General features: G+C 40.2%; 1 protein-coding gene across 1 annotated transcript; it reads left to right on the forward strand.

The window, feature by feature from the left end:
- The first annotated feature begins 384 nt into the window (after nt 1-384).
- Nucleotides 385-20,482, forward strand: cntnap1 (contactin associated protein 1). Its single transcript, XM_004552263.4, has 24 exons — nt 385-1,358; nt 5,621-5,722; nt 6,211-6,404; nt 6,684-6,837; nt 7,115-7,318; nt 7,542-7,726; nt 7,823-7,972; nt 8,147-8,408; nt 8,951-9,100; nt 9,198-9,372; nt 9,738-9,844; nt 9,959-10,081; nt 10,455-10,658; nt 10,768-10,924; nt 10,997-11,124; nt 11,229-11,402; nt 11,507-11,725; nt 11,832-12,071; nt 12,145-12,384; nt 12,546-12,673; nt 13,138-13,231; nt 13,352-13,582; nt 13,675-13,719; nt 17,044-20,482. Exons 1-24 carry the CDS (start codon nt 1,298-1,300, stop codon nt 17,241-17,243), a joined length of 3,927 nt encoding a protein of 1,308 aa, XP_004552320.1. The 5' UTR covers nt 385-1,297; the 3' UTR covers nt 17,244-20,482.
- The last annotated feature ends 2 nt before the right edge of the window (nt 20,483-20,484 follow it).

Genomic DNA, 20,484 nt, shown 5'->3' on the forward strand with positions numbered 1-20,484 from the left:
AGTTAGACAAATCCATATGCAAAGCCTGGAGACTATTTGCAGCCACTTTCTGGTGCTGATTTGATGTCCTATTTTACTCTCCCGTGTCAATTTCTCCTGCTTGCCATTGTCTTCTCTCTGCAGATATAATTCTGTACTTTTACGGTATTTCGGGAGTGAAAATAGTTGCAGCTTACAAACAGACCATCTGATTTGATTGAAAACACGTAAATCCCACGATAAAGGCATTCAATCTCACATCATCACTGACGCACTGCCGTCCCATAAACCCAATTCTTAATCCCAAAGCCTCCCCCCCCTTTTGTGGTCAGTGTGCCACCCATCGCCATAAATCCCTCTCCTCCGCATCATTCTCACCCCGCCCCCACTCCATTGTGCATGTGAGTCTCCAGGGATGAATCTGAGTTCAGCCACAACTGGCATCCTTAGGCTATGACCTGTTCTGTTGTGAGGGTTGCACTTGGACGAAATACCTGGACAAGGGTCACACGAGCATCAAGCAGAACAGTGCAGCCTACTGGTCAGATGTGATTGTCATAGCCAACTCTGCGGTTCTGCTGCTGGTAAAGGATATTACTGAGCGTCATCTTATTTTTGGAAGAAGTTCACGTCTGCGTTCCCGGAGAGAAAGCGTTCTTAACCAAACCCTTGAAAACACGGGGCACAACCGGACAAGTGGAAGCCATGAAAACAGTGCCAAAGGATGATATGAAATATAAAGGAAAAGAAAAGAGGAATGAATATTCAGAAAATTGATATTTAATCGAAAACTGATTGAAAACTGATCACTTTGACCAGCTTCACGATATTGATTTGGGGACTGAAATCACTGTATTCTTAGTTGCTGTGGAGAACACCTGACAGCTGCGGATTTTAAAAGTTTTTTTGTTTCTTTTTCTCCGCCTATCAAATTTCTTCTGCATTTGAAAATCCAGGCTCCTGCGTACGGGACCCATCTGAATCCTGTCTGAACTGCCTGCAAGCGCACCGCTTATGCAGAAAACTGAAAAGCATGTTGATTGCCACCATACAGGAGCTATTGCATTCCATTACGGTCATGTAAATAAAACCATTAAAAGGATATAAAAGAAAAGTGCGCGCTCTCGGCGAAGCGCAGCATCAGCACCAGCAACCGATGCGCGTCCCCGCCCCGGTAGAGGCTGCCCGAGATCCCGGGAAGAGGAGTTGGAGCAGCGCGAGTTAAAGTTGGGCTAAAGGGGGGGGTGAGAGGATGCTGCAGAACAATCTACGATCTAATTAACATAGCATATGTGGATAAACGTGTCCTAAGTGAAGGATGACTTGCAAAACACTGAGCATATGCCTCTTGTTTTGGGGGTTTCAACATTGCTCATCACGTAAGTCTTGTGAAACAGCAATTATTCATCTACTGTCGCTTGCTAGAATATGATTAAAATATTTCAGGGTGTATATACATGCATTATCTGCAGACTGTTTAGTGTCGGATCATACGCTGGCGAAAAAGTTGCATTCTAACACGCGATAACCTGATGAGTGAAAAATACCACTGGAGGGCAAAATGTAGCCTGAGATGTTGGGATGTTTGAAGGGCAACGCACGCTGCGACGAAACCGGGCATTGTGTTAAACGGACACGATTTCATTTTCACGGCTTTCTTTTGGCTACTGAACATTTCAAAGCACGAAAAGTGTTGAAGCAAACCACGTCGGTCCTGCATAAGGTGCGCACGGCGATCCCCCTTTGCACTGGACTGTCTGCATTGCAGTGCTTTCTCCCAGCCTGCACGCAAGTTTCTGCAGCGTGCGGGCTCAACTCTATTTTATTTTAAAAGCGCAGTGCTGTTTATGTTGATTCAAATATAATAATATACACACACAGTGTATCTTCTTGTTGGCGAGAATCGGTTGAGCGATTTTTAATAGCAACGTTTGAGAGAGCAGGGCTCAGCGTCCTGACCGGGACCAGCCCACTGCAGTACTTTTTTTTTTGGGAAACCTAGGTGTCCATGAGCTGCCCAGAAAGCGCTGCATCTCGCTTTTAGCTTAATGGGAAATCAACATCTGCTATAAGACTGCTGAAGTGCTTCAGTTGTCTTGCAGGTGACAGAATAAGGAATACGTTTGTGGGGGTATGTTTGGGGCTAAAATTGGGTAAGGCTAAACACCCACCTAGACCCATTCACCAGAGCTTGAATGCATACCGATAAGCGTTATGTGTGATGTCACTGTCAAGATGACCTCAGAGAGTCTTCACTGCTTCTTTAACGCACACTCCCAGATACTGGCTCATTAGTTTAGGTAAGAAAGATGGAGGATGGACTAAGGTATGACTTCCTGTCACTTTGGAATGTGAAATTCAGAAATTCAGATACTGACTTACCTCTAGTCAGTCTATCTATCTATCTATCTATCTATCTATCTATCTATCTATCTATCTATCTATCTATCTATCTATCTATCTATCTATCTATCTATCTATCTATCTATCTATCTATCTATCTATCTATCTATCTATGTGTTGTTGTTAGGTTATTGAGAACATAAATGGTTCCACATTGTAGTATTGATATATGCCTTTGAGATATCCCCTTATGAGAAATTATAACTTTGCTATACAGGAACTATTTTTTTTTTTTATTTTGAGAAAAAGAGAAAGTTTCTCTGTGATGCCACGCTAACTGCAGAAGATGAACAGAGAAACCAGTTAAGCTGAATATGTTTGTCAAGTGCATTCGTTTGCTGATTTCCAATCAATAAGTTGATGTCTCTGTGTTTTATCTACAAAAGTTCTGATGATAGTTTAATGCAGCCCTGTGGTCTGCTGTGGAGACATGCACAGTGGAGCTGTGCCAGAATAAAATGGAGTCTTAGATCTCAGAGCCTCACCCCACTAAATCATCCTGGGGTGAGGCTGAAACTCGCTCTCTGAAGTGAGAGTGTGTGTGTGTGTATGTGTGTGTGTGTGTGAGGAATAAGAAGGTGGAATACATGTGAATAAATCTAAAGCTTATAGTCTGAATAACAAGGAACTAACTGTTTGGTTCATGAGAGGGGAATTTATATCTAAAGAAGCTGCAATAGTCATTTAGATTTAACTTTAAGTCTCAGCAGAACTCTGATATTCTGTAGTGTTTGTAGTTTTGGTCCTTGGTAGTCAGGCACCACCCACTGTGATGTCTGCCCAAATATGAATAATTTAGCAAAACCTTTCTTGCCATTCTTATGTGCTGCTTTGTTGCAGTATGTTTTGGTATGTTTGGAGATGCCCGCATTCAGTGGATGCCTTCACTCAGACAGGGTTGCTGTGTGAATCGTCAGCAGCCATGCATCACAGAGCAGCGTCAGTCAAAGCAGGTGCCTCTGCATACTGTATGTAACCGGCAAAAACGATGTGTCAGCCCAGACAGGCCTACCCACACTAGCGGCAGAATGATATTTCAGCATGAGTGGTGCTAGAGCTCTACACAGCTACGCTGTTCTCCACAGCCTCTTAATGATAAACGGAGAAATAGACTACCCCGTGTGGTGCACAGACAGGAGGGGTGCAAAATCACAAGTAGCAGGGTACACAGGCTTCAGGTATGCTCTAACTGCTGCAGCATGACAACGCCCAATAGGGAAGAGACAGGCAGAGAAGGCAGAGAACATTATGCGATGATGATGATGATGATGAGCAAGAGTAATGGGATACAGTGAAAGCACGGAAGATTGGAGGGTTTTTAGAGTTGGGGTGGAGATAAAGAGAGTGGTATCAAAAGGAGGGAAAGGAAGTGAGACAGTGAATAGGTCTGGGTGCGGAGTGCGTGACATGCTTTTCATAAAAAGGAGGAGCTGTGTGACCTAGGTTACCTTGATGCAGTCTAAGATGAAGCTGTTAAAGCCAAACACCATTTCATTTACTAGTAACTGAAGAAGTTAAAGAAGTAATTACTCAAGCTACGAATAGAAAAGGAGCTTTTTTTATGTGATTGCATCTCAAAACTTCAAAGTATATGTATTTTTTGTGGGACTGGACATTTGAGGGTGTGGTTCACTTGAAATGGCTTTAGAGCACAGCAGTAAAGTAATGCAGCAGAGATTTGTTATTGATTATCTGCAGAATAGCAGGCATTTCTGTATCACAAAGAGAGAGAAAGCCATTAGAGAAGAAGCTGAATCAGAAAGTCAAGGTCATATTTCCCTTATTCAGCACATTTCCTCCCTCTGAATGTGCAGCATGCCCTTGGAGAGATGTGGACAGAACTCATTAAAGTTGTTTAAAATTTCAGACTGTGCTCCACTTGTCCTCATCTAGCTCCATTTGCAGTCAGTATACTAACTCTGCTAACATGCCTTGTCCTTAGCTGCTGGTTACCATGCCTTCTTCTGTATGACCTCCACGAATGTAAAACAATGATTAAAACTCCTGTTTAGTAGTAAACAACTCCAAACATTTAAGAGAGGATTATACTGACACTGGTGGAAGGTCAGATAGGAGCTTCTTCCATTTCAATAATAGTTATACATAAGCAAGATTAAAACATTTTATTTATTTATTGATGCACCTGCTCCAGGATTTTGGTTTATCTATTTTAAATGTCTTAAGAGTCTCAAGGAGCATATTTTGGCACGTAAAATGAGAAACTGTTTCCTTTACAGCTGGAGGTGAGGGCATCAGCCATTTATCCCCAGCCATGACAGAAGCAAGATTAAGTAGAATTATGGTCACTTTTAACAGCCCTCAAGCAGGGAGCAAGTCTGAGCAGATGCGTGATGGCCCCATTAGCCTTATAACCACATGTACAATAGCAAAGCAGCATGACAGCGCTCTCTCTCTTTAAATATTATATATATATATATGTCTGTATAATAATAATAATAATACATTTTATTTGATGGTGCATTTCTGAAACCCAAGGTCACCTTACAAAGAAAAGAAAGATATCAATAAAACAGTAGATTAAAATACATTAAAATACAAAAAAGTAAGATGTGTATTGAGCTGTGACTTAAATAAGGGAAGGGAATCTATATTTCTTATGAGAGGAGGAAACGAGTTCCAGAGCCGAGGAGCAGAGCGACCGAAAGCTCTGTTCCCCGTAGTGATAAGACAAGCAGAAGGACCAACAAGATGAATTGCAGATGAAGATTTGAGAGAGCGGGAAGTTAGTGGTAATATGGAGCAGATCGCATAGATAGGGATCTGTTTAATTTCTGTTAAGTTTGAGAAAATTAGAGGAGAATCATGATCTCATCTCCATAAGACAGAAGGGATGAATTAGGTTTGGAGGAAATGTAGAGCTGGGTGTCATCAGCATAACAATGAAAATTGACATTATATTATAAACGTATTATTATTATTATTATTATTATTATTATTATTATTATTATAGTTAACATGTGTTTATTTTAATCTGCAAAAAAACAAACAAAACAATACTAAAGGTATTAGTGCTTTGCTTTGAATTTAATTGAATTAATCCGAGTAAATGTGTCTCCCAGAGAATGCAGTAACCGCTAATTAATCTCCAAGTGGAGTTTTCTTATCTAGCTGTGCAGGAGTGCCTGCTGTTGTTATTCATTTCGAATGATGCATCGTTATAAAAAGCCCCTTTTTAAAACACCTTCTGCTGTTGGTGTTGTCCCTGTTTTCACTGCAGGAGAATGTGCCGATCCACTCATCTCTGGGCTGTATGCGTCCTCCTTCCTGGCCTCTTCCAGATATAACTTTCTGTACTCTGCCAATTTTGCCAAACTATATGGTAAGTTCTTGTAATGTAGAGCCAGTCCTTAACTTTATGCTAGTTATATTTGAGACCTGATTCACAGCACAAATTCACCGTAGTACTTCCATTCAGATCCACTACCTATAAGCCATAAAGTAAGGGACTCTATCTTAAGGTGACAATACTTTCAATGGAAATGAAGAGAATATGATATAATTTATTTAAAAAATCCTGCGACTAAAACATAAAATCATGTTTTATTATTTTTTAATTTGATTGAACCTTCTTTTAGCAAAGGAAGCTATTTTTTTTTTTAAACAAAGTTAGCAACTAGCAGGTAAAATAGAGTGTTTACCAGCTATGATGCAGGTATTTCAAACACAGTTTGATAAGTAGTAGCATACACTGCATACTGTGTAATCATTCCAGTAAGATTTAAGGTTAGCTCTGTAAGGTCACAGTTGTATTTCCAGTTATTTGATTCTTGACAAATTTGATCAAATCTTTCGTTTTCATGCCCTCAGGCAGCAGTGGCTGGTCCCCTTCCCCAAGGGACAGACAGCCATGGTTGCAGATAGACTTGGGCAGGAAGTACCGGCTGGTGGCAGTTGCCACTCAGGGGACCTTCAACTCATATGACTGGGTCACCAAATACACTCTGCTCTACGGAGATCGACCAGACTCCTGGACGCCGTACATCATGAAAGGAGGCAACTCTGTAGGTGTCACTGGGCCCTAATGGCCGTGGTGGGATGAAAGCCATAAAAGGGATGAGTCGAGGATTAACTAGTCAAATGTAATCTCTATGGCAGATTTGGGATTCAGTGGGTGTTCCATTATATTCATTGCCACAGGCTGAAAAACAAAGACAGCACAGAATATTATCACTGACAAAGCTAATCTCATCATCAATTCATCATCGCCTCTTAATAAGGCTTTAACACCATAGCAGTGGCTCAATAACTCTCCACTCTTCTCCTGTCTCATCTGTTTGCAGACGCTGCCTGGTAACTGGAATTATTATCAGGTGAAGAGGAATGTCTTCCATTACGCCTTTACCGCTAAACATATTCGTCTGCTGCCTCTGGCATGGAACACAGAGAATGGGGGGAAGATTGGTGTGAGACTGGAGCTGTTTGGCTGCCCTTATGGTAAAAATGACTGAAGGATGCTCAACATGGATTTCCTGATTCTAACTGACATCCAGCAGTTAACCATAGCTCTTAACTATATTTTTAAAACATGCCAAATGTGCTATACTAGTTCCATATTCTTTCATAAGCGACTACTCTCAGTACTCTTCAGTTGTTTGAATGCATTACGCAAGCTAAAGTGCCAAACAATTTCAAGGAGCTCAAGGACAGGAGCCATGTAGCATACTTGCCACATTACTCTTTTAAACTGAATCAGGTTGAAATTTTGTTGCAGATTCCTATGTGCTACAGTACAATGGAGATGACTCAGTGGTCTACAAGTATCCTGAAAAAAAGTCCCGTACGCTGCAGGACCACATTGCCATAAACTTCAAGACTCTGGAGCAGGATGGCCTTCTTTTGCACAGTGAAGGGATTCAGGGAGACCTCTTTACCCTGGAGCTGAAGAAAGGCCGGCTTTACCTGCACATCAGTCTTGGTACAACCAGCATTAAAAATTGTTTTGCATTTATTGTAACCAGGAACTAAAATCTTTGTAAGAGTAACATCCATCTCAGAGATAACCTGAAACAAAGCCGAAGTATCACGGTAGGGATCTTGGTATTGCTGGTTAGGTTGTTGAGTTAGGTCTTTCAGTTATGCCAAATATCTTAACATGGTTTGAACATTTTTATTCAGTTCCTTCCATGCTGTGTTTGCAGGAAGCAGTAATGTACACAAAGTTAATGGACGGACTACACTGACCGCTGGCAGCCTTCTTGATAATCTCCACTGGCACTATGTCACAATCAAACGTTATGGTCGACAGGTGAACCTCACAGTGGACAGTCAGACAGTGACAGCAATATGTAATGGAGAATTTACTCATCTGGATCTAGATAAACAGGTACTGTCTGGAATATATTCCCCTTTAACTGCAGAGATATTAGTGAATGTAGGACAATGCGCTGGGTATCTGACTGTCTTAATACCCGATGCTTAGATCTATGTAGGAGGAGTAATAGAGCAAAACATGCCTCACCTCCCTTCCACACCAAATTTCGCGGGCTGTATGGAAAACGTCTTCATCAATGGCATCAATGTCATCGACAAGGCCAAGAGAGAAGATCCCGACATCCATATACCAAGAAGGGTAGGGCTCTACGATAACTCTAATCCATTATATAGCAACATCATCATTTTGGGTAATCGCCTTTAAAATTTGAAGCTTCACCCAAATTTGTCTGTTTTATGTTCACAGTTTAATCACAAACACTGTCATTCATTTCAGTGTGGCTAATGAGGTCAATGTTCTCTCTCCATCTAGAAAAAGATGCATTTTACCTGCCGTGACATTTTGCTGAAACCAATGACCTTCGCTGGGCCCAATAACTACCTGCAGGTGCCAGGGTTCTTCAGGAGGCCCCGCATGTTTGTCAAGTTCAAGTTCCGCTCATGGGACTACACAGGGCTCCTGATGTTCACACGTTTTGCTGATGATCTGGGTGCTCTTGAGCTGGGTCTGAGCGAGGGACAGATCAATGTCACTATATTCCAGCCTGGCAAGAAGAAAATTCAGTTTGCTGCTGGTAGGCTTTTCTCAGACACATATTAATGATCAAGAAACAGACCTCTCAGCCCATTGCTCGCCAGTGGTGCTAGTTTCAGTCAATATGCAAATTTACTCTTTATAAGGGTGGGGGAACCTGCAGTCAGCTGAGACTGAAGCAGTCACTTGGATGAGTGACGAAATGTTTCTTCCACTGAAAACTTTATGTCCAGATGAACAGAATCAACTTTTTGGGACTTTGTTAAAATAAGATTATTAATGCATCACATCTTGATTGTTTGAAATCCACAGTGGTGGTATACACAGGCAAATCACAAAACAGTATCATTGTCTAAGATCTTATGGATGTAAATGCATGGAGGGTCAGGAAAGCTCCATAGTAGAGACATGCCCCTAAACTCTATATGGCCAATTCATGGCAACCTTTACCTGACAACTGAAAGAATGGTTAGCATTATGCATGTGATTTTTGTACTGATAATATGTACAAAAACAACTGTACATATCTGTACTGATAACATAATATGACAGCATCACAAAGGGCTTCGTCTTGTTCCACAGGATACAGACTAAACGATGGTTATTGGCATTCAGTTGATTTGGCAGCCAGAGACAACCTGCTAACTCTCACTATTGATGAGGAGGAGGGCTCACCACTAAAGATCACCAACCCTTTCACTATTCGGACAGGCGACCGCTACTTTTTTGGAGGTGAGTCGATTTCTCAGATAACTGCTAACAACAAAAAGATCAAATAGATCAAATCTGTGCTCATCAAATCTTACAAAATTTGCTTTCCTCCGTTTAGGTTGTCCGAAAACTAATAACACAGTCAGGAAATGTGAAACCAAGCTGAATCGCTTCCATGGCTGCATGCAGCATATCTTCATAGACAACGAACAGCTCGATATTGACATTATTCTGATGCGACAGTGGGGAAGATATGCCGAGCTGCTGTTGGGCACCTGTGGGATCACTGACAGGTGAAACACACTATCAGTCATTCAGGAAACCTGACTGATTCCGTTTAATTAAAAAGATACTAATACGGCACTGCAATAATGAGCTATTAGTGTATGTCATGCTGAATCATTTATCATATTTATTAATAACCCATATGTAATGTTTGTGGACTACTTGGCCCCACATTGCTGTCAGACATAACTGTTTGGTGTGTCTGGTTTTTAAAAGTAACTTGACCTCATAAACTCTGTCTAAAGGAACTTGGCGGGACAAAAATATCACAAAAGGAGAATAGGATGGTGAAAAAAAAACACTGGTTATTTATGTAAGTCGCTCACTTTTTCAATAACCAAAAACTTAGTATAATAATCTCTTTTGTCTGCAGATGTACTCCAAATCCATGCGAGCACGAAGGTAGATGCATCCAGTCTTGGGATGACTTCATCTGCCTGTGTGAGAATACAGGCTATAAAGGAGAAGTGTGTCACATGTGTAAGTGCTAGCTGATAATTGTAAAACGCCAACACTTTCTTAAAGAAATAACACCTTGCTTGTGTTATTTATACTCCTTATTATAATAAATTGCTCCATTATTTCCCCAAACAGCGGTTTATAAAGAATCATGTGAGGCCTACAGACTCAGTGGCAAGTATTGGTCTGGAAACTACACCATCGATCCCGATCTCAGTGGGCCATTGAAACCATTTGAAGTGTACTGCAAAATGAAATGTAAGTAGTCATTGTTGCTAATAATGCATGGCTGCAGCAGCACTGTGTTCAGTGTTTGATGTTTTATCTGTAGATTGCGAAAAGAGGGAGAGAAAAAAAGTCATGCTATTATGTGAGGGTAATGAGAAATGTGCACTGAAGTTTCAAGGGAAATTTAAAAAAGGATTTATATATCAAGAGAGATCCAGCTGTTGCTGTCTTTGCATCTGTCTTGTAAAACTTTTCATCCTCTGCTTCCTCCATATTATTATAGAGGAAGATATTATTATATAGTAAATTTCTCTTTAGTGTTTCATCATGTTCCTTACTTTCCCCCCATTATTCTCTTTGATCCTTTTCTGATTTGACTTACATCTATCAAACCTTTTTGCAGCATATAAAGCTTGGACAGTGATATTGAGTGATCGAGTGGAAGGTACTAAGGTGATTGGGAGTTCAATCGACAAGCCATATATAGGAGATGTCAACTACTGGAATGCCACCTGGGATGAAGTCACTGCTCTTGCAAACACCTCCATGTACTGTGAACAGTGGATAGACTACTCGTGCTATAAGTCCCGTATCCTCAATACACCCAGTAAGTAGGATGAGACAGATTTTAATAGGGTGCAGATGATCAATAAGCAAGAAAATATTGAAAATGAATTCATGTTTCAAACACAGATTCAATTTCTCTTTCAAAATAGATGGAAGGCCTTTCACTTACTGGATTGGTCGCAACAATCAGAGCCATTATTATTGGGGTGGGACATTCAGAGAAGTCCAAAAATGCGGCTGTGCTGTCAATCAAACCTGCGTCGACCCCAAGTTTCAGTGCAACTGCGACGCTGACTATAGACAATGGTGAGAGAAGAACACGCTGAACGTGTTTACCTTGTGACTTTGACATTAATAGTTTTCTTTGTGGCTTTTCAGGTACTCGGACAAAGGCTACTTGGACTTTAGAGACCATCTGCCTGTGAGGAGGGTGGTGGTCGGGGACACCAATAGGACCGGCTCAGAAGCACATTTCACAGTTGGGCCACTCCGCTGCCATGGCGACAGTGAGATTAAATATTATGGCTTTCGCAAACACATATGCTCATTTCTAGTGTATCAAGGGGCTCTGAGTTGTTTTTCTCCAAATTTATTTCAATGTTTTCCACAGGAAACATCTGGAACACCATAGCCTTCACAAAGCCCACTTACATAACATTCCCCACCTTCAGGCCTGAAACAACTGTTGACATCTCTTTCCACTTCAAAACCTACCGTGACCATTGTGTCTTCCTGGAGAACTCTGATGATCATCTTAGAAACTTTATAAGAATAGAGCTCAATAGTGAGTGGGTTCATCTGTTAGAAGGCAATTCTCAAGTTTATCCTATTAGAACTGTACATTTTGTAAAAAGTATTTTGCTAATTGTATCTTTTCTTTTCCTCCAGCCACCCAGGATCTTGCTTTTGTATTTATGGTTGGCGATGGCATCCTTAATGCGACCCTACACTCTCCTGTGCCACTTAATGACAACGAGTGGCATTTCGTTCAGGCCGAGCTTAACGTGAAGTTGGCTCGGATTAAGGTAGATTATCAGCCATGGGCAGTCAAACGCTTCCCACCTCAGACTTTTATCACCATGAAGTTCACACATCCTCTCATTGTAGGTAGGTTTCCTGAGGTGTACTTGGAAATTTCAAAATATAAAAATGACACAAATTAAATCAATTTAATGTGTCCTCTAGCCACTGATACAAGTGTTCTTTGTCACAGGTTCAGCCAATCGTACCTTGAGACCTTTCTTGGGCTGCCTTCGAGGGTTGCGGATGAATGGCGTGCCTCTCGATTTAGAGGGGAAAGTAAACGAAGAACAGGGCATAAGGAGGAACTGTACTGGACAGTGTCTTAATGCTACCATACCATGTCGAAACAGCGGGCAGTGTATCGAGGGATATGCTTCCTATACTTGTGACTGTAACAATACAGCCTTTGATGGTTTCTACTGCCATAAAGGTAAGTTATGTTCAGCACAACAAAAGTAAATGTAATGAAATGCAGACTGAAATCTAATAATTATTTTTCTAAGATATTGGAGCTTATTTTGAGATTGGATCATGGATGAGGTACAACATACGAAAGAAGCCAGTATCAGATGAAGCAGCGTGGGCCAACTGGATTGACCCGCACTACGACAATTTCAGTCTCGGCTACAACGATACAGCAGATGACATAGAGTTCAGTTTTAGCACTGTTCACACACCAGCCGTGTTGCTCTACATAAGCTCCTTCGTCCAGGACTACATCGCTGTCGTCCTCAAGACTGATGGTATGGAAAACTAAGAAACAATATTTGTTGAGAATGGGAAAGCCGTAACTTTGCACATAACCTCATTTTTAGGAGAGCGTAGGGATTTTATTCACTTGTTAGAGTTATTCAGCAAAACAGTACTGTATGCTATTGATTTACTCTCTTGCCTCTCCCCTCAGGTAGTGTAGATCTGAGGTATAAGCTGGGAGTCATAACACACAAGTACCAGCTGACTCACAGAAACCTGGCAGATGGATTCCCTCACTATGTGAACATAACCAGACACAACAGAACCATCAAAACCCAGGTTCAAGCTGTCATTGCTCCCACTGTGTACAATGTGATCTGTGGTTTAGATTACTTTCTGTGAAATCATTTATTATGTCTCGTAATTCTGAACATTACTTAAGGATACCCAACTAACTGAACTTCCCCAAGAGAAGCAGAATTTTCCTACAAATTATAAGAACAGTGATCTACACAAATGTTCAAGTAATAGTTTTACATTTGGGGATTAGATTTGGGGTCAGGTAAAAAGGCTGGAATCTTTACCTTTGATAAAAGCCAGGTTGGTAGCCTCACATTTATTACTTTCATATGTCACGTCAGAGAATGTCTTAAAAATAGTGCTTTTTATTTGGAAGTGCTTTATCTGTAGCTGGTTAACTGTTTATAATCATTGATGCTGGTCGTACTATAGGAATGCAGTGGTGTCTTTTTATTCTGCAATGTCCCTTTGAGGTGTAAAAACAAATGTTTCTCTATCCATAGGTGGACTACATGGAGCCTATTGTGGAAAAGATAACCTTGGTGGAAGATGCCAGGTTTGACTCTCCAAAGTCCATGTTCCTGGGCAGAGTGATGGGTATAAGGCTTATTAACGATCTGTTATTAATAACATCTTGCTGCAAGGATTTTTTTTTAAATTATTTTTTGTTTAATCAGATCCTCATCTCATGTTTAATTTCTGTATCGTTTCCTTCAGAGGTTGGTGACATTGACTACGAAATCCAGAGGCACAATGCTCCAGGCTTCATAGGCTGCATATCTGGGGTCAGATATAATGTCTATGCACCTCTGAAGACCCTGTTCCGTCCAAACGAAACAGATCCTCCAGTACAGACGCACGGCTATGTCTCTGAGTCTATTTGTGGTGCCTTCCCTCCTGTCCTCGGTTATGTACCATGGGAGGCCGACCCTTGGTTTACTGGAATAGGTAGAAGTTTATTTTTCAAAGTGTAACTCTCATGAAATAAAGGCATTATTGGTTTCTGTTCATTTCCTGAACTGTGCATCTCTCTCTTACAGAGTATATTTATATCCATGATGACCTAGGTCTATTTTGGATAACAGGTAAGAATCATTTTTATCTTGAAGTTGTACAAAACGTGTAATGTGACATTTAGTAGTTTATTTCATTTAATCTAAAGCACCACTCATCTCCTTCATTTCTGTTTTACTCTTTTCCTCGTGCCCCAGATGACACAAATGCTGTTTCAAATTCTCTCTTAGTTTTTCCTAAAATCCTCTAATCCAAAATTAGAGCAGAGTTGTCAGAGTCTGACAGGAGCATTTCAGTGGTTGATTCTTTCTGAAGGCAGAATTTCATTATATGTGGAAAAACAAAACATGTGTAAAGTAAATAAGTATTTTTCAAGCATTTCAGTTCATACCAAATGATAGTGTTGTCTATATTTGAGTGCATTCAGGTATACTGATTAAATAAAGAAAATTAGTGCAATGTATGAGTTATTTGATATATATATATATATATATATATATATATAATTAATAGCCATGAGTGTTGGACCGTACTTGCAACACAGAGATATAAGCTGTCATAACAATAACAATGCCAGCTGACTTGCTTTCAATATGCATTTATAGAAGGTATTTGTTATATAATCAACATGAATATTATAATGAGAACATGGACGTGGAGGACATGCACTGAGAGCAGATGAGCAGCCTGCAGCATAGTATCACAGATGAAAAAAAAATTAGAGCAGGTCCCCCTGATGAGCAGGAGAGGCTGGAGTCTCAGGATTAAACTGCAGCACAGAGACTCCCTGCTCCATCCCTGTCTGAGACCTTTACCGGATCAGCTATATTTAGTCTGCATGGCCCCAGCTTACTGTTCATCATTGATAGATGCTTTAGCTTAATAAATCATTTTGCTTCTGAGATATTATGCTAATACTGGACATCAGTATGTCATTAAAGATTAATGCAACATTCAGCTATGCTGACAAAGGTCCCTCCCAGATATCAGACATCTTCTCTGTCTGATATATTGTCATAGATAAAATGGTTATGACTCAGAAATTACACCTCCTGTTTTAATATTACCAATGAAATAAAATGCTAATCTCTACTGGCAGAAAAAGCGTTCACGGAGATAATAAGACCCGAATGCTCGAGCTCTACAGTGAATGATCCAGTGGCTCTGTTATGCTCTGGGGGATATTTAGTCAGCCTGATTTAGATTCCCCTTTTACTCTTTGAGGGAATAGTCACTGCAATCAGAACGACATACATCTTGTGGAAGGACGGTCTTCCTCATTTTAGATTGAGGTAAACGTACAATGAAGTTTTAGTGAAAGGATTCAACACCATTTTAGGACACTTTATGTTGATTTTCCTTCCATTTCTACCCTTCTATATCTTTCCAAGAGACATAGAAATACTGTAGAACATCAGAAGTTATCTTTTTTTATACTTCACAGACCATTCTCTGTAACCATTTGCTGTGTTTATGAACCTAAGGCGCTGAGAACATTTTATTGGCAGAAAGGCTGGCAAACACTGTTGATGTTTTGCCATTTCATTACACAGCAAACAGTCTGAGCGACAAAAAACCTCCACACACCTACAGGCAATTTAATGCCACGATTGCACTCATTGAATTGTCAAATATTAAATGTGGTTGGTCTAAAAGCTCATGTACAGCTGGTCTCTGAATACTTACAAGCACTCTCTTTTAAGATGAAAAACCATGTTTGTAATATGGTCTTTCATCTTGAAGTTATAGTTGATGTCATTTCAATCTGATGCAAAAACTCATTTATGCCTTTGCTACAGCTGGATTACAGAAAGTCCATCTTCAAAGTCCATATTCATTTAGCAAATTCTAAATGCAGTTGCTTGGGAACTAAGGACAAAGTGCTTATCAGGTCACTCCAATCTTCAGAAAATTCCTCTAGCTATCTGAAAATTTCCTCTGGCTTACTAAGACCTTGCTTCAGAGAGTGCACTATTTCAGATCATATTTTAAATGTATCAAATCCAACAGAGGATTACTGAGGAGGAAGTGAGGACATGTATGGAGAGGAAGAAGAGTGGAAGGCGGTTATTCAGATGACAGAAGTGTGTGGGGATGAAGTCAGGAGTGACAGAGAAGTATGTGAGGGTGTTGCAGGACATGCATGAGGACAGTGGGACAGTGGTGAGGTGTGCGGTAGGAGTGACAGATGGGTTCAAGTTGGGGGTGGGATTAGCTCAGGGATCAGCGCTGAGCCCCTTGTTGTTTACAATAGTGATGGACAGGCTGACAGATGAGGTCAAGTAGGAGCCTCCATGAATGTTTGTAGACGATGCTGTGATTTGTATTTGAGAGTAGGGAGCAGGCCTAAAAGAGTCTATAGAGATGGAGGTATGCACTGCAGAGAAATGAAAGTCAGCAGAGGCAAGACAGAGGAAGAATGAGAATGAGAGGAAGGCAAGAGAGGCGAAGAAGAGCGTGCAGGCCAGATGGAGTGGGTAGAGGCAAGTCAGGTGAGATTTGTGACAAGAGTGAAAAGGAAGGTTTGTAAGATGATAGTGCAATCTGCTATCATGTATAGTGCAGCAATAACAAAAAGACAGGAAGCACAGGTCAATTTGGAGATAAAAGTGAGAAAGGCAAGGCTGAGATCATTTGGACATGTGCAGAAGAGTGTGTATGCTGAACAAAGTATGTTAAATATGGAGCTGTCAGGTAGGAAGAAAAAAAGAAGACCACAGAAAAAGATTTTTGAATGTAGAAAAGGAAGAAATGCAGAGAGTTATAGTGGGAGAATATGCTGGTGATCGGGTAAGATGGAGGTAAATCCATTGCGTCCCCTAAAAGGAACAGGCGAAAAAAGAGGAAGAAGAGATCAAACCCAGCAAAGAATGTCTCGAAAGGCAGGTCTAATTCCAGTGAGAGCGCATTCAGTATTTATAAATCACAACAACAGTTGCCTCGAGGCAGTTTATATTGTAAAGTAAAAACCCCCAAATGATACAAACAGAACAGAGAAAACCCAACAATCAGATAACCCCCTATATTTTTTGTCTTTCTGTATGTTTTGATGACCTTTCACAGTAAATCACACTAACTAATTAAATCACTAGTGTGAGCAGTGATTTCTTGTTCAGAGAGACCAAAAAACCACACATGCGCAGAATGTAAACATCACACTTAAGATGTTACAGAATTAGATCACAGACTTCTGGCACAGCAGAAAGAAAGCGTGTTATGTCATCATAGGCGACATGAGACCTAAATTAATTTATTCCAACAGTTTGTCTTGTTAAGATAAGAAAGTTGTACCTATCTTTGTGTCAAGCAACACTTGCTTGTCATCAGTATTTCTTGGAGCAGCTTTTTCTTCCAGGTCTTGTGGATAATGTCTGACTCCTATTCTTGTCCTTCAGTTATTGTGATCCTGGCGCTGTTGCTGCTCTTTGGAGGCCTGTACAGCATCTATGTGTATGCCTATCAGCAGAAGGGCAGTTACCATACCAATGAACCTAAAAACCTGGAGTCCCCCAGTAGCTCCAGACCCCTCACCGAGACTCTGAGGAGAGAAAAAAAGAACCTCCCAGAAATTGAAGAGGAGTTCAGGAGCGACTAGCATCAGAGAACCTCTTGGACAGTGGTTGGGGTTTTGAGTGGGGGATGGAGTGTGGGAATTAGCATCTACAAAACCACAGATACCTATATTAAGTTTTCTATTCTTTTTGTTTCCTGATTTTTTTTATTTACATTTTGGTTTCTGTTCCTTTGCCCAGTTGATTTGGATATGATGCCTGGTGCTCTACATAGTATGTATTTTGGTAAGTCTAGTTTTGCTGGGTTCAAAGTTCAAATCAAGCCCCGTGTTGCATGAGTAGCCAACAAGTCTCACACTGTATTGCAGGATGAAATACTGAAGTGCCTCATCTGAGCAAGCTTGATCTAAAGTACCCATAATAGCTTATTCAGATTGGGATTAGTTTAGACACTGTGGGAAAGGATGTTTAATTAGAACATCAGATTTAAGTGTTTAGGCTTTAATTGAGTGATTTCTTTTCTGAGCCATTTTTAAGACAGATGAAAACTACCAATAACCTACTGTATAGATTTATGCCATCCAAAATATACCTTTTGCTGACAATCTCTTCTGGAACCACTATCGACACCATAGTGCATAATCCATTTCGATTTTAAACAGTAAGAGCATCTGAAGTGCGGAACTAAAACAGTGCAAGGAAAATCAACACACAAAACTGGTGTTCATGGATAAAAAAAAGAAGCATCAACCGAAAAGGAATACACTGATAAGCATGGAGCTTTGTGATGATGAGCTTTGAGATGATACGTATAGATTCTACAAGGTACATATGCTTGTGTTTGTTGTATTGAAGCCTATAACATTGCATTACATATACAGTGTCAGTAGAAAGCAGCTTTGCCGATTACAGTATGCTCAGATTCAAAACACATTCTCAACCATGGGGGCTTTGGACATGAGAATGTGATGATCTGAAGATACAGTACCTCTGGTTGTAGGAGCTAACAGGCTGTTGGTGTACTGCAGAATGAAAACAAAAAAAGTTCAAGTGATGAAGCTTGCCGGGGACAGAGTGAACTAGATCTTATTTCTTCTGTCTTACTTCTGGTTGCATATTATGATCAATCTGCCAATAGGTTGGTGCTACAGACATTTGAGTCTCTAACGTCTCAAGAGTGTCAGAACAAAAAGAGTATACAGTAAGTCCTTCCACAATCCTTTCTTTTTCAGTGAAAACAAATTTCAGGGAAAAGCTGCTATGGCCATATGGGAAGCATACATAGAAACACACACACACACACACACACACACACACACACACACACACACACACACACACACACACACACACACACACACACACACAATAACATATGTACAGAGGACCACAAAAATGTAAATGCTGATCTTTTTCTTTTAGCTCATAATGCTAAAATATTTTTCATGATATTGTAGTGCAGTAGCTGACCACAAAGTCATCACTGCTACTGCTGCTTGTTTAGCTGCTTTCAGTGAAAAAGTGGAAAATTCTACAGTCACATGAAATTTTCATCTCTGGCAAGATGAAATATCATTTGATCTGTGGTGCAACCAAAGCTTAGGGCTATCATCACTCACTGCAGCTCCTTGTGTACACTAAAGCACTATCGTGTATGTGGGAAACAATGAAAAAAGTAACACATTTGCAACATATCAGCTATGCATATGTAGAGCATGAGCGCACTTTGCAGTAACATGCAATAATATTAGCTTCTTCCAGCCACCAATAATGTTAATGCCTCAGTTTATTTTGCCAATGCACAATAGCAAGTAGGATGCAATGAGTGTATACGTAACTATATGAATAATGTGTCAAGTGACTTGTTTTTAAAATTCCTTCAGTTTGTACAAGAAAAGCTACAGTCAAATGGAACGGTTTGAATGTATATCCTCAGACTGTGTAATGTATGAGCAGACACTACACTGAAGACCTATTCTGTTTTTATTGTAGACTGCTTAGTACTGAAAGTAAAACTATTCATTGTAGCTTTTTAGAATGCTCAGGATAAAGAAAGTACAGTACTTGTTCTCTGTAGCACTAATACACCTCCAAAACTCAACATTGTTGGTTTTTCTTCCGTTACAGATGGACAGGACTGTGCGAAATTGTACAGTGAAAGAATGTACAGTAGATGTAAAAACTGCAATTACTGTAAAGGCACGACTTGCTAATAATGTATGAACATGTATAGATTTGGCCAAAACTGGCAAATACAGGCTCTATTTTTCAGAATGTAATTTATTAACACGAATGAGAGTGAAAAGTGAGCAAACAGAGTGAAACTGATGGTTTGTGACGATCGAAGAATGATTTATGTTTTTGTTATTTGGACAATCGCCACATTAACAAACTTGGGTCAAATGTGCTTTGTTGCCTTTTAGCAAAGAGTCGACTTCTTTATCATATAAATGTATATATCTCACTGTATTCATTGGTAAATGGACTGTAAGCATTCACCATTAGCAGTGTCACATTATTGCACCTCACTAATTAATTCATATGTGGTCCCTGGAGCGTGTGTTTGTGTGGTCTGATGTTTTAATGTTTGTGTATTTACATTTGATCCCACCAAGATACAACCTGATCTTAAAATAATGACAAACGTGCACTCATGCCAACTATTCAGCTCACTTATTGTAGTGCACCAACAGTAGTACAGTGAGACAGTGTTCAGTATGGCTCCTATCTGCACAGGCATCACATGACCTTATCCTGAAGGGACCATCCTGCAGCCTCATAATGGAGGAAAAGAAATGGGTAGGTTAAACGTCCAGTAGAGGGAGTCAGCCAGCTGGATGTTATCTAAGACAGGGTATGTGCTGACGATTTAAAATGTCAAACTTTCCGAGCATTGTTTAATGAGTTGAAGCTCAGATTAATGCCAGAATTTACAGGATTAAAAAAAGCAGATTTAAAGGGGCTTAAATTAGGCTCATAAAGGAATTGTGATTTGTGTGTATTGTGTTCTGTTAGCACTTAGAGATTTTAGTGTCTATAAAGGCCTTAAAAATCTGCAGACACCCTGTGAACAGTGATATCATGTCTGAAATCATGTGAAGAGTAGGCAGGTTAGATTTCTCTGCAACATCAAACTAAATCCTTCTGGAACAAATTCTAGAAATGAAGATTACAGTTATGTTTTGATCACCTTGAAGTGTAGATTATTTTTCTGTTCTCTCTGCTCGAGGTTGTTTTGTAATAGTTTCACTGTAAATGACCATAACTGTGTAAATCAAGGCAAAGCCAAACTGTCATCTCAATAAATGAAGCTTGAAGGAAATC

This window comes from Maylandia zebra, linkage group LG4 (assembly GCF_041146795.1).
Source record: "Maylandia zebra isolate NMK-2024a linkage group LG4, Mzebra_GT3a, whole genome shotgun sequence".
Taxonomy (NCBI): Eukaryota; Metazoa; Chordata; class Actinopteri; order Cichliformes; family Cichlidae; genus Maylandia; species Maylandia zebra.

Coding starts and splice junctions, on each gene's coding strand:
- cntnap1 (XM_004552263.4), top strand. CDS start 1,298: ATGACTTGCAAAACACTGAGCATATGCCTCTTGTTTTGGGGGTTTCAA. Junction 6,838..7,114: donor GCTGTTTGGCTGCCCTTATG/GTAAAAATGACT, acceptor ATTTTGTTGCAG/ATTCCTATGTGCTACAGTAC. Junction 8,409..8,950: donor GAAAATTCAGTTTGCTGCTG/GTAGGCTTTTCT, acceptor CTTGTTCCACAG/GATACAGACTAAACGATGGT.